Raw genomic sequence first — 25,922 nt, forward strand, 5'->3', positions numbered from 1 at the left:
AAGGATGCTCAGTGGGTCAGGGCACAGCTAGTTGACATACAGAGCTCCTGGCCTCCAAGGTCTGTTTCAGGTCAGGACTAGGTTAGTAATGACAGTTGCCATCCAATGGCAGTTTGGTGCTTTATGTGAAAGGAACTGGTTGCCTTCACCACAGCTTTTAGTAGGCATCATTGTAAATTATATTAATTTGTGGTCTCAAGGGAAGCTTTAGCAGAATGACCAGGCATTTAATTAACTTTCACAAAGAACTGCTTTCACCCTCCAATGCTTGTAGGTGCAATTGAGGTACTGCATCTCAGAAAGTGTTTCTAATTAGCCCCAGCCGAGGAAGCCTGCTTTCTCTTTTTCTGGCATTGTTTATGCTAGGAAAAAATCACATGGACTTGTAAAGAGGAACATCATGAGTTTGGTATCAGAGAGTTAGACCTACCTAGTGGCCCTGCTGGTAGGAGGTCTGTGTATGGGTAGATAATGACATAACATTGGTTAATTTTGATCTATGCAAGGAACATGATGAAAAAAACATGGACTTTAAAGATAAGAACCAGGGTAGAGCGTGAATAAAACAGCAACCACGGCAAAGTTCCCCTGTCTGCTTCAACACTTAGGCCTTTTTATTTTGCCTGGTATTAAACCATTGTTCACTATGCTATTTATTCCTGTTTAACACCGGGGTAGCTCTTTAGGAAGCCTGCTATCCACAAGTGCTAAATCTGTTAAATAACGGTACCTGGATTTACCATGCTAAGAGCTGTGTAAGCATAGTGATTAAATCTCAGCTCTGGCTATGTCTTAGTTTGATTATATTACAACAAAATGGAGGTGACTGCTCTCAAATAAGGAACTTCAAACATGGAGTAAGCAAGCATTAGTGCCCGGTCGCTGGCCTCACACACACACTTTACTTACTTAACTGTCTTAACTGTCCTTGGAAAAAATCATTCCCGCCACCCAGCTGGGGCAGGAGACTTTGAATTACATATGCTGAAGTTACCACTTTCAGTTTGAGGGTCACTGTGTCTGGTGACTCCTCTTAAGGGTCACCAGCAGCTTGCCCCATCCCTCTGCTGTCAATCAGCTTTGATTGGGCCAGAGCAATTACATGCCCATGTCTCAGCTCATGCAGATGGCTGGCTGCTGCATCAGGATCACAGAACTGGCTAGTGCAACTGGCTGTGAAACACAGCTGCCAGGGTGTGACGTCTTCCCTTGTGCTCTGCCTTCTCTGCTCTGGGACATGGCAAAGGTTAAGTATTCAGTCTTGGCAGCAGGCAACAATCATAGCTAGGTTTTGACGGAACACATCTGCTAGCCCCACAAAACTTGAGCTTCACTATCTTCCACCCTGTTTTCGCTATGTTACTGGTAAAATTAGCAATGCTTTGGAACACTATATCTGCCTAGGATTCCTAACTCATAGACAAAAAGCTTTCTGTTTTTTTGGAGAAGAGGAGATGGCCACACTGCTGCAGGGGTGCTGCTGGGCAGGCTCCTCTATCAGATGTGTGTGGGGAGGACAGGAGAAGAAGGATTTATTTCTGTCTCATACTAAGAAGCAAGGTTGATTATTTATAGTGCTGCTTGTTGTTACTTCTGCTTTAATTTAGTTTCTGCAGACTGCTATAGCTCTGTCATTAGTCTCACTGGAGTTTAAAGGTCTAAATGCCTAAATACAGCTTTTAAAAAAAACTGTACATTTTTTTAAAAAATCTGTTCTAGTGAGTGTGTGGCAACTAAAACCAGGATAGTTTTGATTTGTCTAAATATGGATTAAAAACTACTGAGATATGAAAAACTTTTCAGTACAGTTCCTGTTAAGCAGAGCAATCTGAATTCAGGGTAACCTAACAAGGGATGTTCATAAACACGCAATGTAAGAGAAACAATCTACGGAAATACGACTCATAAGTATGTGTGTTGATTTTTTTGGGGGGGAGGGGGATATTTTCATTTTATGATAACCACTGAAACAGTGAAGGAAAAGTTTTAGTGGGATTTGAGGGAAATGGAAGAATAGACTTGGTGAAGAGGTTTACAGTGAGAAGAATGAGGGAATACTGTCTTGTTCTTGGCTAAGCTATACCTGACCTGTGAATCAAGGATTTTAATTTCAAGAGGTGTTTATCATGCATGGTTTATGAGCATCAGCATCAATTTAGGATAAGAAATGGCATCTGCATGGAAGGAAACCTTTACATTTTATTACAAGAACATGAATTTCTAGTACTATTGCTAGTGATTGCATTGAATACTGCTCTACCCATTGTGTGTAGTTGGGTTTGGATAAAAGCGTAATATAATTGCACATTTGGGAGATAAAAGTTATATGCAGGCCCCAGGAACAAATGTTACAATAAAGATAATTGCCTTTTTTTAACAGAGAATAGGGAAGCCGGTATGGAACAATACATGCGATTACAAAAAAACTGCTCTTACTCATTGCCTTCTCAAAGACAATTGGCGAAACGGTTGTGGATTGCAGAGCTGTGTGCAGTTACCTGAATAGAGGATGGTGTTTCCTTCAGACGCATGTTATACAGAGAGGGGGCTGAAACGTGGGACTCCTGGATGGTGGGAATGTCAGTGCTTCAGAGAAGGTAGCATTCCAAAGCAGTGTAGGAACTACACTTTGGGGTTAAGTTTTCTGCTAAAGAATAGTTCCTGAAAGTTCCCCTTCTTCCCCAAATAAAATGGGAGTGGAGTGGTTTCATTTAGTAGGACCCAGCTGGTCCCTGGGTTGTTCCCTAAATTCTGCAGAGGCTGCAGGATGGCAGTTGCTGTTAGACATACGACTGTTCTCCAGGAAAACTGGGAATGCCGGGAGCCCTGAGCTGCCCTGGATCTTGGGCTCAGCCAGAGTCTCACAGGGTTTCTGTGCTCCCCTGAGGGAGACCAAGCTCTAGCAAGGCTTTCAGTATTTAAGTTTTAAAGGCAAGTAGCTTTTGAGAGTTCAGGTGGGGAGTTTCATAGTTTCCATGCTTTCTGCTGAACAACTACAACTCAGGGATGTGTGGGAGGGAGCAGGGAAGCTGCAGAAGTGCTGATGTCCCTGTGCCATATGGCAGACCTGCGCGAGTGACGCAGAGGTTGCGAGGCCGTGTTCCCGCACGGGCGGCCAGGAGAGCAGAGAGAAAACTTGGCCAGATTCCCTCTGAGCCCTGCCTCAGACCTGGTGATAACTCACCACGACCAGTATGTGTCTGTGAAGAGCTCTTTGTCAGCAAATCGGGATTTACTGATGAAACATTGCATTGCTGGGAAATGACTGACCAGTTCCTAAGAACATTTTCTTCAGGAATGTTGACATTAAAATATTGGTGTTTATGGTTTCAGTGATACTTCTTGTATCAAGGCACGGAAAATCCCTGAGCAAGCCCTTGGGTTGCAATACACTTAAAGGGGAAAAAAAAAAAAAAGAAAGAAAAAAGAGGGGATGGGGAGAGGATCGAGGGGCAAAAAAAAAAAAAAAGCATCTTACTGTAGCCCAAGTAAGGACTGTCTGGTGAGTACGAGAGGCACTGTCATAATACAAAAAGCAAGTGTGGCCATCCACAGCCAGCCTTTATGTAACTGCTGTGATTGATGAGACAGGCACTGCTACACTGGCTCTCTGTCTGGCTGCCTATTCCAGCATTCAGGGACTGCCCGAGGAGTAGCCTAGGATGTATGCAAATAGCCTTGGGCCCTTAATGGTTGTGTTTCTTTCATTGCAAGTGTGCACTTTATGTTCATCCAAAAACCTGTTGCAGTTCTGTATCGCTTTGTAAGGAGTCATAGGCATGCTTTTGAAGCATTCACCTCCAGCCCTGTATTAAGGTGGTGACTATGTTTGAATTTCATAATGCTTTATGCCATTTGTGGAGGTCTCAGGAAGGACCTTTGTGTTTTCCTGGCACTGAGGTGTGTTGGTTGTGGGGTCTGCCTTTCTGTGAACTCCTGTGATGTAACCTCTGGATGGGCTGAACCAGTTCTCTGATGCAGTCCTGAGTCTGCCCTTCCTGAGCTGTCAGCCTGGTAGGCCACCCTCGTGGTGGGAGGGTAAAACTGATCGCTAGACTGGAGACCAGGAAAGAGTTTGGGGCCAGGATAGACTGAAAGTGGATCTGGAAAAGGGGTTTCATCCCACAGCGCAGTGTGTGGCTTGCTTGCCAGGATAAATCCTGGCATTGCTAATGCATTCACTGGCCGAATACACTGAGCACATGTGACATTGTGGTGCATAAACACGTAAGTCTCCTGAGGATGGGGTTAGTGTAATCCAGGGTTGGGTTGGACGGATACTTGCAAATTACAGAATGCAATGCTCCTTTCTGGGTTAGTCTGGGAAATAAGAAGTGAATTTGCTTAGGTTATCTTTAAACATTTTTCCTCATTTTTAAAATTATGTGGTATTATTTGAATTTTATGCAAGTTTAGAAGTGATATCATGCATAATTCAGAAATTCACGTTTTCTGGTCTGTTTTTAAGCAGCACACTGCTCATGCAAATTGATCTTGAAGTCTGGTAGGAGCTCTGTTCTGATAATTAGTATTTAGATATTTTTTTTTTGTTATGTCCACAAGCTTCAAATGTACATGTTACTAAGTTGCATCTTTGTCATCTCTACCATGCAGAACAGGGTAATTCTGCTGAAGCCAGAGTGTATAGCGAGGGTGAGAGATCAGGCCTTTCATATTTTATAAAGAATGATATATATTTGAATAGTAGCTATGGAGAGAATTCCATTTTCATTATTTTACATGATGTAAATTATACAAAATAAGGGTTGCCTGCAATTATCCAAAATTTCAGCTAAGGCTTAAAATAATTTTAATGTACTCAGAACAGATGGAAAATTAGGGCTTGTTCCTGTTGCTTTTGAAGTTAATGGATACTTTGTGATTGACTTTTAATGAGACTAGGATCCAACCCATAGTTATTAAATTGTAAGCCCTTTGTTGCCTAGTGACAATCAGATAACTTGCATTTGCCTAGCAGAGCAGTTAATCTTGGTGAAAACAAAAAAGCACACCCCAAAACTCTACATAGAGTAAGACCAGCTCAGCATACATATATGACTGGTAATGTAAATGGTCTTCACATGAAAATGGTTACTCACCTTAATGATTTCAGTATATCCAGAATCCAAAGAATGCAAAACTAGGAGCATTTTACTACAGTATTTTTAGTGTAAAAGAAACAGTAAAATGCAAGACTTCTGCATCCCTAAAACAGCAGACAAGAACATCAACCTGAATGAGAGAGAGGTGGTACTTCAGGGGTGCTGTGAACTTTCTGCTCTCTGGAGTGCAAGACTCATGAGTGATACAGCTGTGAATTATGTAGAGCTTTCGTATAGCACCTGTAAGAACTGCTGCTAGCATTTAGGTTTTTGTTTTATTTTTTAAGGAGAGTTCACACTTGTTGTGTGTTACGCGCTCTGAAAGGAGTCATCCAAATGAATACCAGAAGTGTACAAATCTGACATGTCCTTTTCTTCCTTTCCTTTATGTCTAGCTCTAGTTCAATGCAATAAATAACTCTAAATATTTTTTTCTTCATTATTGAATGAATTCTTCAGCTGTTTGTAGCCTTGAAGATCCTTTCTTAAGTGTTATTAAACCAAACAATAAATATTTCACTTTCCTATTAAATTAGGCCTTTTGCTCTCCCGATGTTTTTCTCAGTTTTCTTTAACTTTCTTCTGCTGCTTCATACTGTCCTCTCTGCTGCCTAAAAGCTAGAGATTGGTTGTTAGTCATTAACCTTTTTGCTTCTGTAATTCCATTTTCCTTCTGTTCTTTTCCTATTATGGAGACATTTGCCATTCATTTTCAGGCGCGATGGCGGAAAGAATATATATGTGGAGAGCTGCACACAGTTGTAGACAGGAGCTTGTACGTCAGCCAGGCACCTTGCTGCTTAAGTATCTCCAGCATCACTCACTTCTGATCATGTACCTGTGTATCTTGAGGGAGGTGCAGGCTGGCTGGCCTGTGAGACCTCCCACTCTGGTGCTAGATGTACTACCACCAAAATGATTCATTTTTGTTCCTACATGAATTGCATACGTTGGATCCTGTTTGGATGCAGGTGGTTGTTCACCCTGGTGTAGCTATCTAATGTGTCTATTTTGGTAAGGAAAGTAGCATATCCATCATTTCAGACTTTAAATGCCTCCTAAATCTATTAAGAACTACAACAAAGACCTGTGCATCTGTCTGTACTGTTTTTGAGATCTCTAGAGACTTTTAAAACTATTTGGTTTTGCTGGGATGAGTGTGAGCACAATAGGTTGAAAAATATTAATTCTTTTGTCCAAAGGAATCTTTTGTCCAGAGGGTTTTGTGTTAGTTTTGATCACGTCTGTGAGTGAGTCTCTCAGGGGCTAGCAAGCATTGCCACCCTTTCAGCAATGAGGGATCTCATTCTCTGAGACAGCAATAGTTTTCTTGCTTCAGCTGAGTTGCGAGTCAACTTGTGATACACCCATGGTCAGGCTTTGAAGCTGAGCGTGAAAAGCCTCTGTTTGCTTGGGGGAAGGACAGAGCTGTGGTATGAGGCTATTCAGGTTGCTCACCTATATCCATGGGAAGTTTTTTTTTAGGCATCAGTTTCATTCCTTGGTAGAGTGAATTTGTAACTAATCCTGAGGCTGGTAGGTGCGTGGAGACTCAGGCCATGACCACATCTGCCTGGATGGAGCACAGTCGTCTCATTAGTCACAGCCAGAGGGAAGAGATTTTCCCCTTGCTGGTCCAGGACCTTACTTTCCTATTTCCATGTGGAGAAGCAGTGATATACTGAGGGAAAACCAAAGCTATGGACATCTCTGATGGCTGCAAAATGACATTCATTAGAAAATGTAGACACCTCTTTTACTCAAAGGATTTCCAGCTCCTCATGAGAGTCCCTTGGGTCTTTGTGAAATTTGCAAAGCATAATTTAAGCAGAAAGTTGACAATTGGGAGCCTGAAATCCCATCAAATTTAAATACGGAAAGATTTATTCTTTATGGCTCTGATACAGGAAAACTCTTGTTCCTGACTTAAAGCATGTGGGACAAATCGTGCTTAGATTTAAACATATGTTTGAGTTTTCCTTGGCTTTAACCCTACTATCTCACCAAGATACTGAGTGCTGATCGTGCTTCTGTAGAACTTTCTCTGTGTGATATAGTGAGACCGGATTTTAATGTCATAGTTTCCAGGACCTCATTCACAGTTTAAATATATTATTTAGGATTCCAGTAAAATCACTGTTGTTTTGAATAAGGTATAAAATACAGATGTAACTTTGGTAGAAATGTTGTTTTTTTAATAAAGCATCTTTATCCCAGAACTTGTAATTTATGTACAGACATGATGAAAAGTTTGAAACATTTGCAGCACAGATAAGCAATCTATTTAGAGTGCAAATTCTTGTTTTGTTTTGTAGAATAGATCAGAACACGTGCATTTCACCAAAAGAAGCAACTGAGCAATTTAACAGCTTAAATGAGGTAAGTTTAACCAAAAGTTGAAATATCATGTTACAAATTTTGAATTAGATGTTTGGTTTTTGTTAATTCTAAGGTCTTGGAACCTTGAGAAACGCTTGAGAATCTTAGGTTAGCTTTTTAATGAATCATTCTAGTCATGTTTTTGGAGAAAATCTTACAAATGTGATACGACTGCTAGAATAGTTTAAAAGCCAGAAGCAAGAGATTTTTAAAATATTTTAAGCCAACTTTATGCTGCTTTCTCTTTGTGCTCAGAAAAGAATTAAACATTCAATATTGACTGAGTGAAATGCCATCTTTAAAGAACATTTGATTTTTTCCTCATATTACAGCTCAAAAGCGTTCAGCTATCAATTGTTTTCTTTTCTTTAAAAATAAGGAGTTCTCAAGGTGGCTACATCCTGCATAAATAGACTATGAACAGTGCAATGTAGTCTAAAAAGTACTCTTCTTGTAAAATGAGAGTTAGAGCAAAGAGAGGAAGCAAGGAAAGCCAAATAACACCTGTGATACTTGAAATAAAAGCTATTTCCACAGGGATTATGCCAAGAGGATGGTGTGAGAGTAGAGCACAAAGAAGCTGTTCGTGTGGTCATGTCAAACAATGGATGAGCCTGGACTAGATTCTCACAATCAGCAATATGCTGGAGGCCAAAACCAAGCTTTGCAATTATTCAAAGTGGGAAACCTTATGAAGCGTCTCCCACAAACCAGGTTATCTGCATACTAGCACAGAGTATGCTTATACACTGCAAGGGCAATGAACAATACTGGCCTTAAGCAAGGAGCAGACAACATTTTTAAGTGCAGACCAAGACAACAGAACAGCAAAGCAGGGGAAAAAAGAGTTGGGGGGAAGGGAAGCCCAGTCCTGTCAAACCATGGAAAAGACAGTTTTGTTTCCATAATGAGCCAAAGAACAACTATGTCTATTAATAGATGCCTGACTTTAATTAGGGGAAAACCACAATGTGTCCTTTTAAAGGAATACATACTTCATCTTCTCCTTACAGTGAATTATTTCATGTGCATTTGTGTCGTTGTTGTGCGGCTCGCTGTTGAAAATCTGTGCTAACTAGTAAGGCACATTCCATAACTGACGTAAGGGAGTATACTCAGCCTCTGGTCTGGCCAATTAAGGCCCCGGGAGAAATTGTTTGTTATGGTTCATCGCAAATAATCACCAAAGCTTCCACTTAAAAGCTTCCATTTAAAATTCTTCCAAACGATTCCTTAAAAGTTAAGATAAAATATTATGATAAATCAGTGTAAGATATTAAAATAGATAATTAGGTCAGAAATTAAAATAAATTGCTAATAATTTATGGGTAATAAGCAAGGGTTATGTTCTGGTGCTTTCTTTTGCAAAAATCTTAGATTGTATTGTGTCTCAGGTCTACTGCAAACCCAAATGGACACGTGTCATAAGAAAATAAGTTCCCCTCTTGGATTAGAGAAAGTGGTGTCTCTCTTCACTGCTCACCGGTGGCATTATACAGACCCAGGGCATATCTCGTTCTATCTTATTGTTGCTTGTTTGTTCCCCATAAAGGAAGTTCTGAATTGAAAATATCATATGCCTCAAGACACAAATGTTGCCATAACAGATACTGCAGAGATTTATTTACCTTCACATAAAATATACCTTTCTTATTTTAACCTGAACTCTCAGATCAAAAAGCAAGGGAGATGCTTTTATACATCACTGTTCTAATGTGACATATAAAAGCATTAATTTCCTTAGAGCTAAGAAATTGAACGGGCTGATATTTGCTCAGTTTCTTTTCTATATGAATCACTTCAAAGGCCATTAAATGCTGAAAGCTTGGATTATTCTCCTTCTCTGCCCCAGCTGAATTCATAAATCCAGTAAATCCATCAATAAACTAGATATAATAGAATAGCTGCCTTCCTGTCCTGGAGGGGCAGGAGCAGGCCCAGGGGCAGGGTGCAGGCATCCTTAATATTCAGAAACACTGTGTGTGGGGCAGGGTGGTTTCAGTTTATGCAGAAAACACCAAGTCTGGGCTTTGCTTCTGCTCTCTTCTCCCTGTCAGCCTCCAGACTGAGATCAGGAAGGGTCCATGGGTGGGGCAGACCTATTCCCTTTCCTTCTTCCCTCAGTTCTTAAAGTTACCAGACCTTAGGATGTCCACAAGGATGAAACAAAGTATGCTGATAATAGTAATTTTTCCCTTTTACTAGGGAAAGAAATTATTTCTAACAGCAGTGGCTCTTTTGGCCCTTGTTAGCTCTCTGCTCTCTCTGCGGATATGCAGTGAGCACTGGGGGATTAGCAGGTTTGGCAGTGCTGTAGCTCTTGGTGCAACAAGAGAAAGTGTGGGGCCGCAAGGCTCCATTTAGCACATTGTCTCTCATCAGACTATGGCCCCCTGCGTGTGCTGACCAACCCATCACATGGCGCTGATCCTGCAGGGCCCCATGCAGAGACCTCCAGCTGGAGAGGGAGTTACTGATGGTACCAACAGAGAAAAAGTTTATAAGCTATTTCAGGGGGCTCGCACTCATTGCCACAGCATTTTGGTGATGAATTGGGAGAATTTGTTCATTCAGTGGCCCGTTCTCCAGTGGGATTTAGCAGTGTGAGTGGAGGCGTGTGGTATGTATGTCTAGATGTAAGAAGTTATCATCTCAATAATTCCTTGCCCTAAGGCCTCAACTCTTGGTTTTCAATTAGATGGAAAGAGAGATGGTCACTGGGGTACAGTCTACAGGGTTACTTGTTTGTAAAGATGGTTTCTTTACTATAGACTGAGGTGTTTCTGCAAATGGCAATCATTTTGTACTGTGTTTTCTCCAGCAGGCAAGAGCACGATACTTTAATGACTATGTTTTCTTAAGGCATTAGCGAAAATAACAAATAGGAAAGAAGTACCACACTGTCTCTCTTTCTGTTTTCCTTGGACTTCCTATAAATGTCTTTATTTTTCCATTATCTTTGATCTGGAATAATGCAGGATGTTTTTTCTTTTTCTGGTGGAATTGGCATAGCTCAAGTTCTTTGAATTGTCAGTTACTTTAAGAGGACATTAGAAGAGATAAGAAACCTTTGTCCAAGACAATTGCTTCTTTTTCAAACTTGCAAAATACTGTTCTTAAGAGCCAACAATATGGTTGTTTTTCCAAAGAAACTTAAGGATCCATTTTAAGTATCAATATGTCCTTTTATTTGCATTAGCATGGATCAGGAATTACTGCATCAGAAACACTAGTGTTAGGCACCAGAGTAAAGCTGGAATGAACATCAAATCTGAAGTATCTGAACAGAGATCATTAGCTGATATAATATGCCATAGCTTAGTTACTTCAGTGATATTGGTTTTCCATATAAGAGCTTACTAAAATTTATGATGGTACCCACCATGACCTAACATTTCCCTCTCTACATATTTTAGCTGTTTGTATTGGCTTCTAACATATTTTGCAGCTTCTTTTAAATGGCTAAGAGCAGAGATGGTCCAGTTCGGCCACAGGGGCAGGTGTGGACCATGGGAGAGTTTTAAGTAGCATGTGCACAGGCTGGTTTATCTCCAGATTCAATGTATTGCTGAGTGCATGCCGCACAGGAGAGTACACATCCCCACCGCTGTGGCAGGACACCTGCAGTCACATCAGGGCTGTACAGGTACTGGAAAGTATTGGAGAATTAGGGGGAAGTTGGAAGTGGTCAGTAAGATTTCAAATGAACTTGGGAGGCTTGAGAAAATAAAGAGAGGGCTCAGACTTTATTTTTCTCCCTTCTTGCCTTCCTTTTGCTGGCAGTTGGTAGCATGTTGGCCTGCCCCCAGCAAGCCACAGGATAGAGGACCCGCTCCCAGTTGCTGATATATGCCTGTGTCCCCTCCCAGAGCACCTTGCTGCTCTGCTTGGGCTGCAGTTGCAGAAACAGGGGGCTGCACTGCTCCTGCCACAGAGCGGGAGGTCCGAGGCTGGCAGGACTTGAAGTAGCCCTCTGAGAGGGTCAGGACAGGACATGCGGCAGGGCAGGCAGCAAGGTCATCCCTACCATTTACTAGGACCCTCCTGTTGCCCGTGAGTTGGTGACCCTGGGCAGCTTTGTGCTTGACCTTTGCTTAAAGCTATGTCTCCTTACATGTGTTCCCATAAATATGCGGTGGCTTTTCATGTACAGTGCGCTGTGGCACTACCATAGTACTCAGCTGTGTTTCAGGAGTAAGACGAGGTTGACGGCATACTCCAGATTCATCATCTCCCTGGTAACATCAAAACGATCAACGCTACTTACTCTTTTTCTCCCTGCATCAAATCCTTGTCAAGGGCACATTCATGAAATCATATAAGGTATTTCTAGTATTATTATATGAATTTTTCTAGTATTTGGCAGTGACTGGAAATTTGCCATCCACCCACCTTCCACAGATGGGTAAAAAATATAATTTAGAGCAACTGAATATAAACCAGCTGGTGAATTACAGTATAAGCATTGCCGAAACACAATGTTTAACAACGTAGTCTGTGTGGATGCTTTTATACTGAGCTTGCCATAAATATCATAAAAAATAGTGGTGCAAAGTGAATGTATTTTCTTGATATGGGATTTTTTTGTCAAATGCTTGAAGTAACAATCTGTGAAGGCTGGGTATATTTGTCAGTTATTCACCTATGTTCACCTTGTTGGTATGTTCTTCTGGTATGTTCGCTTATGTTTTCCTTACTTGGTATCAGCATTTCTCGTGATAAAGTCCAGGCTGGGATCAGAGTCCTCACTGGTCTGTAACTGGTATAGTCATCCTTTGCTAGGTTACATTAATGACTTTAAAATGCTGCCTGTCTGCTGTGATAATTCCACAGCCACTTTGTTTAGGTCTAGCTGGGGTAACAGGCAGTGGAAAATGAGGCCTGCCATGTCATGAAAACTCTTCCCAGAAGAGTGCCATGGGTACGATTCAAGTCAGCACCCTTCCCTTGCCAAGGAAAATTCACTGTCACTTGAAAGCTGTTGAAGGTGAGATGGTTTCCATCATTCTGTCTCTAATTCAAGAAAGCCCTGTAGAGGATTAAAGAAGACTTTGAAAGTGCCTCATAAAAGATGCTTGAATTGATGATAAGAAGTCTACTAAATACATCAAAAGCAAGGAGCCAGGCAGGGTGTCGCTGGGACTGCTGGCTGGCTAACATGTAAAATGGGCATTAAGGTGACACAGCTGTAAACAGAGAGGCTGAGTGAATTCGTTATATTGGTCTTCACTGATAAAACCCATGTTGGGGACATTTGCACACCTGGTATACTCTTTCTGGCAGGCAGGTCAAAGGAGCCAGATCAGTTTCAAGTACTATATATAAAACATTGAACCAGTGTCAGTAAGTGACAAGGAAAAGGTGCCAGTCATTCAAGAGTCCTGGAAAACTGAGGTGTGAAGATGAGGCACTGCTGGTCCAGATGGGTAAATTACCCTTACAAATGGCAGCTGGGCCAGAGGATGGTCGGTTGTTAATGCGACCTGTACGTGGGAATAGTAAAAGTATCTTCTGCCTTGGGTCACAGAAACCAGCTCTATATCATGCCATGTTTTTAAAGAATAGTATAACGTTTAGGCATTTCATTATGAATCAGTGCTTGATCTTGCAGTCACTTCTTTCCTGGTATTACAGGATGAGGTGTCAAAATGTATCTTGAGAACAGATGAGAGGCACTTAATTCTAAAATAAATGTGTAACACAAGCCATTTCTTTGCTCACATGTCTCTAATATCAAGCTGCTTCTGATAGGAATGGCCAGAGCTCCTGTCCGCTCTGGGACCAGAAGAAGGATGGTGTTCTTGGATTTCCTTTTTGACCTAAGCTGAGGCCAAAGTCCAAGCATCTAATTGTAACCTAATCTGTTTTGTGGAATGGGACATGGATTTTGAAGCACTCCTGACAGCACATAGAGGGTCACAGGATCAGTTATTGTGATCTTGTGCTTTTTCGAAACTTCCCTATTTTGAGGTATCTCCTAGAAAGAGCTACTTTTCTGCTCTTTTCACTGCCTGAATCCTATAAAAGGGATGAAAGGATTAAGGCCGAAATCTTTCTTGCTGTTCTCAGCCAAATTAGTTTCTTTTTCTTATTTTCATTTTTATTTTTACCTAAAAACAATGGCATCCTTGGGTTTATAAAAGGGATGTATTACAATAAAAATAATGCAAAGATATACTAAACTACTCACTACATAGGTAACATATTGTTACAAAAAGGAAATTATTCCAATAAATAAATTCATGGTTTCATTAATTGAACGAATGAATTGATTTCAGGTCCTTGACAGAGTGGGGAAAGGAGGTTTTCAGGGTATAAACTTGAGGATTTTTTTTTCTATTGCAACTCAGATTTTTTTTTCAGAAATTGGTCTTCACAAATATGTACCATTTGAGTGACTCAACATTTTACGTATGATTCTGTGTGTGCCAGCTGTGTGATTATTAAGACAGCCTTGTGTGATTTTTGTTTTATGTTGCAAGCTACATTTCTCTTGAGAGAGGGGAACTGAAGGCATGGGGTATCGGTAGTGACTCATTTTGCCCAGTCAGAGGGTGATTAGGGCTTTCACAGCATTTACATCACAGCAAGATGCTTGTGTCAGATTGTACAGCTGAATATTGGGTGCAGCATTAAAGACTGAAAGGAGAAATGGACCAAGCATGACACAGTAGCTGGAAGTGGTGTTACAGATAACTAGCCTTGTCCTCATTGATTTGTCTGCAGCAAGTGACAATGATCTGTTAATTTTACCTTTGCAGCACAGAGGAAATGATCTGGTTGCCCTGCAGAAGCAGCAGCAGCCTACATAAAAGCTATGTCTACATAAAGTGGTATCTCTAAAAAAGCCAGTTAAAAAATATCTTTTCCAAGAATCCCAGGAGGGAGCATGTTCTCAGTAACTCTTTGTTCACTGCTGCGTACTGCACAATAGGCTGGAGGGGGAGATTTGTTTTTTTATGAATGGTAAATGGGGAGGGACATAATGTCATCAGATCGTGATGTCAGCCCAATGAATGAAATACTTGCTTAGTGTATTGCTTCAAGACCAAGAACAGGGACACCATCTCAGTTTGGCTTCCTAGAATAAATCGCCTTTTGCTGACGAAGTCATCTTTCCCACGTGTCATGAATAATCCATGTAAATTGGGACTTAAATAACCAGAAGTCAAGAAACTCGTGGAATAGTGCACGTTTGTTCTCTCGCACGTCCTCTCAGAGCTGCTAGTGGAACACCCCTTTGCAGGCGCTGCTAATGGGCTCAGTGAGTTGAAGAGCTATCGCTGTATTCTGTTGTTCTCCCTCCAGCCCAATGTTCTGCTTTTGTCTGCAGAATTCTTTGTTGAAGCTACAAGCCCTTGAAACCGATCTGTGCTCTGCGTTTCTGCCAACCCAGGAAGAAATTCCTCAGCTGCCGGCACACAAGGATCCAGCCCCTTCATCAGTCCAAACCAGTGTGCAAGCTGATGGGGCCAGTTGTGGAGGTAAGCGATCATGCTATGATGTGTTCTCATTTGCAATTATAAAAAAGCCTTGTGACTCGCAGTTTAATATCAGACTTGCAGTCCTCTGGGAAACAGTGCAGAGCTAATGCAAAGCACCATTTCCTGACGCAAATGCTATGTAATGCAAAAAGGGGTGATACCTGTTAAAAGAATGGAAATTAATGGCTATAACCTTCTGTTTTCCTGAGAGGGAGTCTTGCTTTTCAGACAGGTTTTAAGAATCCTGATACTTTTATTTTCAGTTTTAATCTGTGGTTTTTTTTTGTTCAAGTAAATTTACGCTCTTTACTTCCTGTGCCTGTATTGTGTGAGATCACGTGCCATATCATGTAATTCCATTTTTGTCATTCTTTTTGTCAGAGCAATATCACTTCATTTCTCCTATTATTGATTTTAATTTAATGCATCAGCAGAGAGATAGCGAAGGTGAGTTTTACAGTATGTGGATTTTAATAATTCATGAATCTGTATTATTACCCATCAGGGCAAACTGTGCTGTGTTACCTCTCCCTCTTCACCCATATGGAAACTAGTCCTTGCAAATAAATAGCCTTGAGGCTTGGCACTATTTTTGTCAATTCATAGCTTGTAGTCACAGGGCTGGCAGAGTCGTGATGCTCAGTAGAAGAGGAATCACGGTTCGTGAAAAATAGGTCAAAGGCAATATGACTAATACTTCTCACAGACAAGTGACATGAATACTTAAATCATTCACCATGTATGGTTCACATTAAGACAGATAGGTCAGTAACCCCATTTCAGTTGATGTTTTTGTCAGAATAAAGGCTGGGTTCAGAAGAACTTACTTCAGAAGCTGTTTGCTCAGAATTTTCAGCAAGAAATAACAGTAAGATATTTACCTAAAAAAACCACAAATGATAGTGTTCTACTTAAGAAATTCTAAAGTTTGAGGTTTGCATTGCACAATTAAGGAAAATGCTATGTAGAATCCAAATTATTATAAAGATGAAGGAATATAAAAAATAGTAATTATCCTGGGTTTTTAGCTAAAAAAAATGGATGCTTTAGCCCAGATAGGCAAATACCTCAATAGCTCTTGGATACAGGTATGGATCTTGCACTGGTACTAGTCCCCTGGCGTGGATCTGAGGCAGAGGCAGATCTCATATCTGTGCTGCCCAGGCAGAGACATTTTGTAGCCCATCCAAAATCTGCACTGACTTCTTTATGGCAGAGTGGGTTTTTCTTCCTTTTCCACTGGTTTACTGAATTATTTTGTTCTGGTAGTTTCATAATTCATTGTTAGGATGGTTCATAATTGTTTCCCTTGCTTTTTTTTGCTGTTTTGATTGGATTTTGGTTTGATTCATATTGTTAGTGACCCCTACTTCCGATACCCTCTCTAGCTCCCTTTTGCCTATCTCCAGCTACACAGGCAAATATTGGATGATGTAGCGTTTCTCTCACACAGTTCAGAGCATGCTCTGTCACTCTAGCAGTTCAGTCTTGTGCTTTAATTAAAGCTTACCTATGTAATGGGTTTTAATGTACCCTCACTCCTGCTAACATCTGCTTTGTGGTTTGTGGGTTTTTTAATAACTTGCCATGTTGCATAGATAGACCTAGTCCTAATTCTGTCTCTTAAATTACTACTGAAATCTTCTGATACCTTTAGTTTAGGTACAATTCTCACATGGGACTATTGGCTATTTCAGCTCAAACTTGGATGGAAGTCCGGAGATTTGTACCAGGCTAGGAACAGAGTTTTTAGAGGATGTGCCATATATACTACATCTCTGGCTATTAGTCTTTGCTCAGTGAATGAGGCAGTAAAAATGTTAATATTAACAATATACAACTGTATTATTTTTAAACTAAGCATGATTGTGTAGTCTATTGAATGTCTTCTGTTTCACGTTCCAGTAAAAAAAAAAAAAATTAGAAAAAAAATACATTTTATGTATGGTGAGTGAAGCTAGAACAGTCTAGTAAAATGACAGGGTATTTCAGGATGCAAATGTTAAGGGGTGAAGAGTAACTCTTGTCTCTGAGCAAAGTCAGCAATTTCCAGTTTATTTTTGAATATGAAAAACCTTGAATAAGAGCTGGCAAATGAGACCATAAAGAATTGCAAGGGGGTATTAAGCTAGTTTTTTTAAGGGGAAAAAAAAAGAAAGCAGAATATAATTTTTATAGCTTTTGGATATGAGTATACATCAAATATGTGACTTGAGCACAGAGCAGCTGAACTTAACTACAAGATGTTCTAAATGTCTTTTAAATTAAAAATCCTGATGCTGGCATTCGCAGACACAACATGTTGAGGGATGAACACATTACATCTGCATATTCTTTTTTATATACAACAAATTTCAGTGTATTATTTTTTTACTTAAAGAATGCCACATGCAGGAATACAGACTTGTGCCATATGACTCATTGTTGTATGTTTGAAGTCCACATTATGAAGCATACTGCATGTTATAAGATACTAGATCTTGGCTTTAAGTCCTGTGGTGAGCTCTTGTCAGTGCTAAGCTGGACAGAGTGGGTGCAGGCTAAAGGGGCAACTTACTGGCGTGGCTAGAGGTGGCTTCAGTTCCCAGTTTTGGCAAAAATAGAGGCTAAAAATAGCTCAGACACACGAACATAGGTGGATGTTTGGTCAGTTCATGGGCTGCTCTCAGGATAACACTTAGTGTCTTGTTTAAGCTCTATGCAGAACTGGAATCGGGATGATGGCCCTAGGTTATAATTAAAAATGCAGTTGTCATCATCCTGAGATGTTCTGCTATTATAGTAGTTAGGCCACATAAATGAATCAGTTTGAATGACTTGCTGACCACTTCTGGACAGTAGGTAGTAATTTAAGGCATCTGTGGTAGGGCTGGGACTAAAACCTTTCTTGGGGCCATACCAAAGTTGCACCAGTTTGCAAGCTTTAGTGGAGCAATGCTGTCAGGAAGCCCTGGCGCCAAGGAAATGGAAGAGCCCTGGCTCTTCGTTTGCTAGCTGAATAAAAAAACCTCCTTGAACTCCCTTCAGCTCTGTGTTTGGTTTTACACTGCGGCTGCTCCAGCCACTACTTGTCCTTTGCATGTATCTTCCAGGAGTGTTTAGTCTTGAATGCGTACTTTTCTCCCATCTCTGAGACCAGTTTGGGGCTAGTAAAATTGCCTGGTTGTAAATATGAAAAGCAGCAAATGTCTGTGACAGTATAGTTTATCAGCAGCACAAACTGCCTCCTGCAAGAGGAATACTTCTAGGTCCACAGAAAATCAGAGCCCAAATGTTTGAAACTTTTTTCCTGCACCTATCATACACAGACTGGCTGATTTTTTTATAACATCATTTTCCTTTCACAGTGAGGAGGCTGCTACTTAATATGACCATTAAAAAAAAAATTATCCCTTTTAATAACAGAGCATGAGAAATAGTGAAACTATTCTTAGTCAACCTACTTCAGAGTGATTAAGTGTTTCTTTAAGTTCAAAGATGGTGAAATAAAAGGAAGGAAGCGAGTTTCTTCTTGTTGACAGTACTGTTTTTCAGAAGTTAAAAAAAAAAACAATAACAAAAAAAAAACAACCAAAAAACATGAAACCAAAATACAACCAAAACTATTATCTTTTTTAAGTCTTAACAGGGTAAAAAAACGATTACTTGCCAGAAAGAGACAACACCTTTGTTGGCAGAAGAACATTTATTCCAGCCTGTATCACTATATGTTGGTTGTTTACATAATTTCCTGTGACTGGTACAATGCTCTACCCTTGCCTCTCCCAGATACCTTTCTGCATCTGTCTGTGGGATGATTTGAATCTCAGACACGATTCAGAAGTTTTGGGTATTGCTCTGGTATCTTGGAGAGTTTAATTTGACCTACAGAGTATGAAGTACTTAGAAGAAAGGTGCTAGGGTAGAATTAATAAACTACATTGTCTCATTGTGAAAACGCTTAACGTAGTTATAATTGATGGTGCTGTTGAATAGATGAACTTACAGATACAAAAGTCTTTAGTGACAGACTAAACTGTGATTATACAATGTACAATTGGATTTTTTGTTGTCTGTAAAGCAAAAAAAGTTGGATAGTGCCTGATAAAATAATATTTTATGCCACTGTAACTATTATTTTTGAAATCAATAGTTGCTTTCTGTGAAGGGTGCCATTCAGAGCTGGTTTGTCCCCACTGTCCCAGTGCAGCAAAAGGGATTTGTAGCTTCAGTATCTGTTGGGCAGAGGTCAAATAAAATGTATTACATAGGTTCCATTAAAATCCCAAAGGAAATACCCACTCACCATGGGAATGTCAGGTCCCATGTACAAAGGAGAAAATGGAAAGAAAGTGAAGGTGAAAGAACTTTTATAAACCTGCCTGCTCTTCTGTGAGTAAATCCATGTACAGTTGTTTTTCTGTGCAGATTTAGACTTTCATTGAATAAAAAGATTCTGTGAAATGTGTTGGAATGCATGCTATATTGCAAATATAATACTGATTAGAAATAACATGCATGCTGCCTGGAAATATAAAATAATTGATATGAATTCAAAGGCTGTATATATACATGGTTTTAGAGGAAAAAAAAAATGTAGCTGTTGGTTCACCAATTCCTACTTTTTCAGTCCAGAATAAATCATTCTGTCTTCTGGCTTGACCACCTCTATAAAACTAATTTTACCTTTTGAAGCACTGGAGCTGGGGTTTCCATTTATAGTCAAAGACAATATTAACATATTATCATAAGCATGACTCCTCCAAGTAGCAGTCGCTGCACACTACCTTCAATAACTACTTTGGATGTTAGCAGTTGTTATTTTCATATCTTGTATTCTTTAGACCCATGTGTATGTTACTTCAAACCTTAATGAAATTCTGCAGGATACTGCAAGCAACACTGGAGGTTCTTAGCTTAAAGACATATTACATTTTTGATCTGCCTTTCTCTTGGACGAAGGTCTAAATGCTAAATCACAAAATTCAGCTTGTTTTGTATGTTCATCGTCTTCTGCAAGAATGTGGCTTTCGAAAGCAAACAGGTCTATGAAAATATAATTAATGCTACTATTCCGGGAAACTCTCTGTCTTTATATTACACTTCATAGTTTACAAATGCACCCACCCACCTTCTCCTGTGGAACTCAGAAATGCTTTATGTTAAGCCAGTAACTGTCCTTTCTATTTTCTCATCCTCAGTAATATGTTCATCCTGCATGTGATACTTTGCTGAACTATTTGCTGTTTGCTTTGAATACTTATGCTTTGAATACTTCTGTAAGTGTAGATTTGTATTTATCTAGGCAGCTAAATCTCTTGTGAGACTCAGTCCATATTGGTCTATGCTTTCTTTCTAGAGCCTGTGCCAGCCCACAGAGACTGGCAAAATGACATGGACAGCAGCCCGCAAGAACATCACTCCCTAGGGACCAGTCGACTGCTGTATCACATTACGGATGGAGACAATCCTCTTTTGTCACCACGCTGCTCTATCTTCAGCCAAAGCCAGAGATTTAATCTAGACACAGAGTCTGCCCCTTCTCCACCAAGTGCTCAACCTTTCATGATGTAAGAAAATATATTTTAATTCTTATATATTTTAAATAACTCTTGTACAATGCACAATCTGACTCTTCGTGTATTTTCCGTTACTGTTATGTCATAAACAAGAAATTTTAATATTGTAGCATGTTTTGACATGGTTTATTCGCAATACCAGAAGTAGGATCCAGCATTTTTTCAGTCATAACACAGTACAATGTTGCTTGAAGTCTTTGTTAATTATAGTTAGCAAGGACAATTTTAAATGTCAGTTAGTAATTAGTCTGATAAGTGAGCATAAGGTAGAGAAGGCTATCAAGGTATAATACTCAAAATTTCATCTGTAATAGAACTATAACTTGAGTCATTCACTAGATATGAAAGTGTCACAGAACATATGAACAGTGCATATATGTGATCTCTGGAAACCAAGCTGTGAGTTTCAGACAGAAACCAAATTTTCTTAAAAGCTTATATACATAGCTGTCAGCTGCATATGAATACTAATCAGATCTATTGATTTGTAATTGTAAAAAATCAGAAACTGAACTGCCTTCAAAATGATAATGATGTTTATTCCCATTAATAAAAAGTTCCCTGAGCTTACTTTTACAAATCATGTCATTACAGTCTTCTGTTAGAGCTGGAAGATTTGTGAAGTAAGATGCAGGTGTTAAATGTCAATATTGAATCAGGTTGTGACCTACTAGATTAAAATTTTGAAAAATATTCAGAAATCCCACAATCAATTAAAAAAGAGAGAGAAAGTGAAAGACAGATGGTGAATGCATTAGTATACCCTAGGGGTACGTTCAAGCAAAGGTATTAAACTATCTCTATCCTGTGAAATGACCTAGCTACAAATTCTGAAGTGCTAGGAAAGCATTAAGTGGGCCTGAGACAAGGCACGGCCCTTTATAGCCAGTTCTTTGATGCAGCTACTATGCTTTTGGTTTTTGCAGGCCAAGAAGTTCTTCTAGATGTAACTGTGAAGAGTGCAAAGAACCACAGACAGTAGCACAACTTACCAAGCATCTTCAGAGTCTCAAGAGAAAAATTAGGAAGTATGAAGAAAAGTTTGAGCAAGAAAAAAAATACCTGGTAAGATAGTAATTGAAAAGATGAAGGGAAATACTATAAGAGGCAAGCAAAAATCCCAGTGTATTTAAACTTGTGCAAAACAATAGGAAAAAGGGTATTTTTGGTAAAATGAAATAGGAAAATCATCTATGAGGGAATATCTTTTTATCACCTTTCAGTGTATGCGGTAGTTCTGAGACTCTAATTTGCATTTTCTTTGGATTACCTTTGTTGGAAAATATCCATCCTCTAGATGTGTGAGAAGTGTGGATTAGTGAAACATAGCTGACAGGCTTGAGAACCAAAACGATTCAAAAGATGAAAAGCTACTTATTGACTTTGTAGAAGTCATTTGCTTGGAAACCGTTGCTCTGCTGCGCAGATTCCTTCATTCAGGCAGACTCCTGTAAACCTCCAAAGCATAGGGCTCAACAGGAGCTGATGGCAGAAATTAGAGAAATAAAAATTGTGGTGTGCTGCTGGTGGGGGGTTGTTCGAGGTCAATGGTGTGCTCTGTGTGGTGCTCTGTGTGGTGTATGTGAGACCATTGATCATATCGAGATAGTTTGTGTAATGTGAATTGTGCAGTATAAACACACCAAAACATCCATGGTGCTGAGGATGTGCACAATATGAAACAGGGGAGTTTGTGATATTTTATGACTACATTAAAATGAAAATTCAACTAATTGTATATTACCTTGTAAGCTCAGCAATGACTGCAAACTTAAACGTACATTTGTGAATTGTACTGTCCTATGGTCACCATATACTCTTAGGAGTAAAATTTCATACCTAAACAGTCATTGCACTGTGACCAGAGTAGAAATTATTTCAGTGGTTTAATTTTGCAAAACTGCTTTGCCATTTTAAATATCTGAGTTTTGAAGATCCAGTGTAAACTGATTTCAACTTGGAGACAATTTCTAAATGCAAAGAACAAACTGATATACAAAGCTTTTGTTGTTTGTTGCTTTTGAAATCACACTGTTGCACAGGATTTTTTCATTTGACTAGTTAAGCAGTTAAGTTGAAATGTTTAAAGTGCTGTTTCCCAAGAGAACCTCTGTCTTAAAGCAGTAAGGGCTTATCCCTGCAGGGGACAGAGTGCTTTGGCTACCATCCTGGAAATCGCTCAGGAACTTGACTGACATTAGGTATTTGATCAGTCCTTTTGAAGTCACTGAGATTACTTACCCAATTAGTCAAGGATTTAAATGTTTTTTTTTCTCAGATCAGAGCCAAAATGCTCGGATCCGTGTAGCACTGTGCCACAATGGGGAGAGAGAAGATGTGGTAATTAGTATCATGATCAAGCCAAATGCTCTGCATGACACTATGCTATAGTGCAGTTGGAACTACGGACATTTTTTAGCACACTGCGGGTGGATACGTTTTTATCTGTTTGATTGTATAACCACCAATTCCTTCTTCTTTATTCTTCCTTTTTTCAGCCTTCACATGGTGACAAGACTTCCAATCCAGAAGTTCTGAAATGGATGAATGATTTGGCCAAAGGTCGTAAGCAACTCAAAGGTACATAACAGCATGTCGTTTCACTTTATTGCTGAAGCTTTTGGAACATACCTGGAATATTTTAGTTAGTTTTCTAACCTCAGTGCTCTGCTTATTTTTCACTAGTGCGTGGCGATAAGTGTCCCAATGACAACAAAGATATTAGGCGATATGACTTGCCTTCATTCCTAAAAGCAGGGATTAAAGTAAGCCAGTTCAAACCTCATCACAAGGCTAAAAAGGGGAAAGGCAAAATACATCTGTCCATCACTATAAACATTCATGCAAAAGGCAATGTTATTCTGAATATTTTTATGAGTGTCTGAAATACAGAACTACGAAGTTAAAAGTATCCTTGTAATAGTACAAATTTAGGGGCAAAATGTTTCTTTGGGACCAAGGTTACACAACTCTTAAGCTTTTTTTTTTTTTAGTCATAAAAATAGATCTTTCCCTGATATTAGATTTGGTCTTGAGGGTCAAGTTTTGCCCTTGACTGTCTGCCTACCTTCCCATTAACGTCTGTGGGTGTATCACATGCTTGCCCTCAGGGAGAATGTAGCTAGGACTGATTGATCTTTTTTAAAAGGCTATTTATAACTTACCTAAATCTTTTTTCCCCCATTATAAATAGATTCTCACTACTAATTAAATTGCAGTATTATGTTTCATCTCTGATTTGGATATAGTTAAGAATGTAGATATAGAGGGTGTGACTGTGGTAAATAAAGAATCAGAAACTCATCTTTCAGTAAACTTATTCTGGAAAGTTCTCCCTTAGATACTAGGCTCTCATTACTAGATTGTTTTTTTGTTTTCCCTTGAACTTTGTCTTACAAATCCAGGAAGGGCAAATGAGAGGAAATGGCCAAACTACATAGTTAAATTTCTGAAAATTATCTCCCTGACTTAACCGTTGCTTCAGCTAGCCAGGGGGTCTAGCTTTCATACATCAGCACACCCAAAATTCCCCCATCCTGTCAAGACCCTGGATTTTATCATTCTGAATAATGACACTACTTTTAAGTGAAACAAGATTCATGAGGTTCATGAGACAGGTGCAACTGAAATGGAAAAACACTCAAGTGCTTGTGGGTGCTTCTTCAAGTTCGTAAGGCTTGTCCATCCTTCCTCGCCCTACGAGTTTAATAAAAAATACTATTTTTCCCTACAAACCTGGCCTGTATCCTCAGGCTGTCACGGCTAAAAAAATTATGTTACTGTTTCTGCACGAATTTCAATAAATTTAACACCTTTGGAGCCATCAGTCTCTGCCTTGCCCAAGGTCCTTCACCAGGCATACACTAAGAGCAAAGCCTGGTGTTACGGGAGCTAATTCAGACTTTAATTCAATTTCCTTGTTGCTCTGTGCAGGTCCCTAGAGCTCCAGGGTCTTTGGCTTGGTGTCAAGCTAATATACTTAGACACTTTATTGCATCCAGGCATGTTGCTGACTGGGAAGCTAGGACACACTGTAACCTATATGTCTTCTGCTGGTTGCTCAGGTGCTCTTCTGCCAAGGGAAGTCATTTAAGCAAAGTGGCTGATTCTCCTTGTGAGGACCAGCTCAGTAACCTGGCTGGGATGGCAATGCAGCCTCTGGAAGGGAGGGTTATGGTTTAAATTGCACCAGAGGAGAGTGGGGTTTGTTATGCAGACCTGAAGCACAGGGTGCCAGCAACCTGGCAGCTGGCATGGCGGGCTCTGTAGCACAGCTTAGCCTCCCCAGCCTTTCTCAGGGGACAGCCTTCGCTCTCCTCCTCACTTGTGCAGGAGGGCAGGCAAGCACAGCTGGGGTGAGAGCGGGACAGGTGGCTGCAGAGACACTGCCTCTTGCCAGGAAGGCGTCTGAAGGACTGATCCTTAGACAACAATCCCCAGCAGGCTTGGACATGTTCTTACTCACCCAGACATCAGATCACTTGAGAGTGCATGGGTTTAGTGAGGAGAAGGGGGAGAGAGCGAGCTCTGCTTCCACATCTCCCCCCCGCCAAACCTCCCACAAATACTCTCAAGTGCTATTTGTCCTTTTAAGCCCCTTTCCTAACCTCACTCCCACTGAAACTCTGCACTGATTCCTACCCAGACCCCACTCATTAACCAATGGTAACACCTTTCATGTCAAAGATGGGCTTGGAGGAAAAAGAGGAGTGCATGTGTGCTTTAAGTTTCATTGGTCTGGACACACCTCATCCCTTGGTCACTGGATTTCACTTGAACCAGGTAAAAGATGTTACACCTTGAAGTGAAGCAGAGTTACTTTCCCACACAACTGTGGTATGATAATAATTGTATGCAAGAAGTAGGGGTGATTTTTTTTCTTGTACTGTCAGAGGAAACTTTGCAAATTTTTCTAATCTATTTACTTGCCAAGTAATTTGCCTTTCAGAGCTGAAACTCAGAATGTCAGAAGAGCAAAACTGTACCTCTAGAGCACCCCAAAGAAATGATCATTGCGAAAGCACTGGGACCTCGAAAGAGGCTGGCACACAGGAGGCCACGAGCATGGAACCAGCTCCCTCAGTAGAAGAAACCATGGATAGTGTATTGAGACGATTAAAGGAGAAAAGACAGCACTTTAACCTTCCGGAGACTATTAAGGTATTTAACAAGTATGGCTGTTTCTTTCAGAACTTTATCATCTGAGGCTGATATTAATTAGTGTGTAGCTGTCTCAGGGTGAGCTGGTGCGCGTGCATCCTGTGTCTTCTAGCACTGTGGTGCATTTTTCTTTCTAACAAGATGGGAGCTCTGGTGCAGTTTTCTGAAGTGACTTTTCTGTGAAGAGTTGCACAGAAAAGGAGCGGCAGAACGTTTTTTCCAAATAGTGCTAAGTGCTT

General features: G+C 40.1%; 1 protein-coding gene across 3 annotated transcripts in view; it reads left to right on the plus strand.

The window, feature by feature from the left end:
- Nucleotides 1-25,922, plus strand: part of FAM13C (family with sequence similarity 13 member C) — a 56,343-nt gene that overhangs the window by 16,846 nt on the left and 13,575 nt on the right. For 2 of the 3 annotated variants that reach the window (XM_068398148.1, XM_068398149.1), the window contains exons 5-10: nt 7,418-7,481; nt 14,815-14,965; nt 20,304-20,514; nt 21,450-21,588; nt 23,022-23,103; nt 25,472-25,683. In XM_068398148.1, coding sequence (XP_068254249.1) covers nt 7,418-7,481; nt 14,815-14,965; nt 20,304-20,514; nt 21,450-21,588; nt 23,022-23,103; nt 25,472-25,683 — 859 coding nt within the window. Of the gene's footprint in view, nt 1-7,417; nt 7,482-14,814; nt 14,966-15,346; nt 15,413-20,303; nt 20,515-21,449; nt 21,589-23,021; nt 23,104-25,471; nt 25,684-25,922 lie in introns of all 3 variants that reach the window. The other variant, XM_068398147.1, reaches the window with a different exon arrangement.

The sequence above is a fragment of the Nyctibius grandis genome, chromosome 4 (genome assembly GCF_013368605.1).
Source record: "Nyctibius grandis isolate bNycGra1 chromosome 4, bNycGra1.pri, whole genome shotgun sequence".
Taxonomy (NCBI): domain Eukaryota; kingdom Metazoa; phylum Chordata; class Aves; order Nyctibiiformes; family Nyctibiidae; genus Nyctibius; species Nyctibius grandis.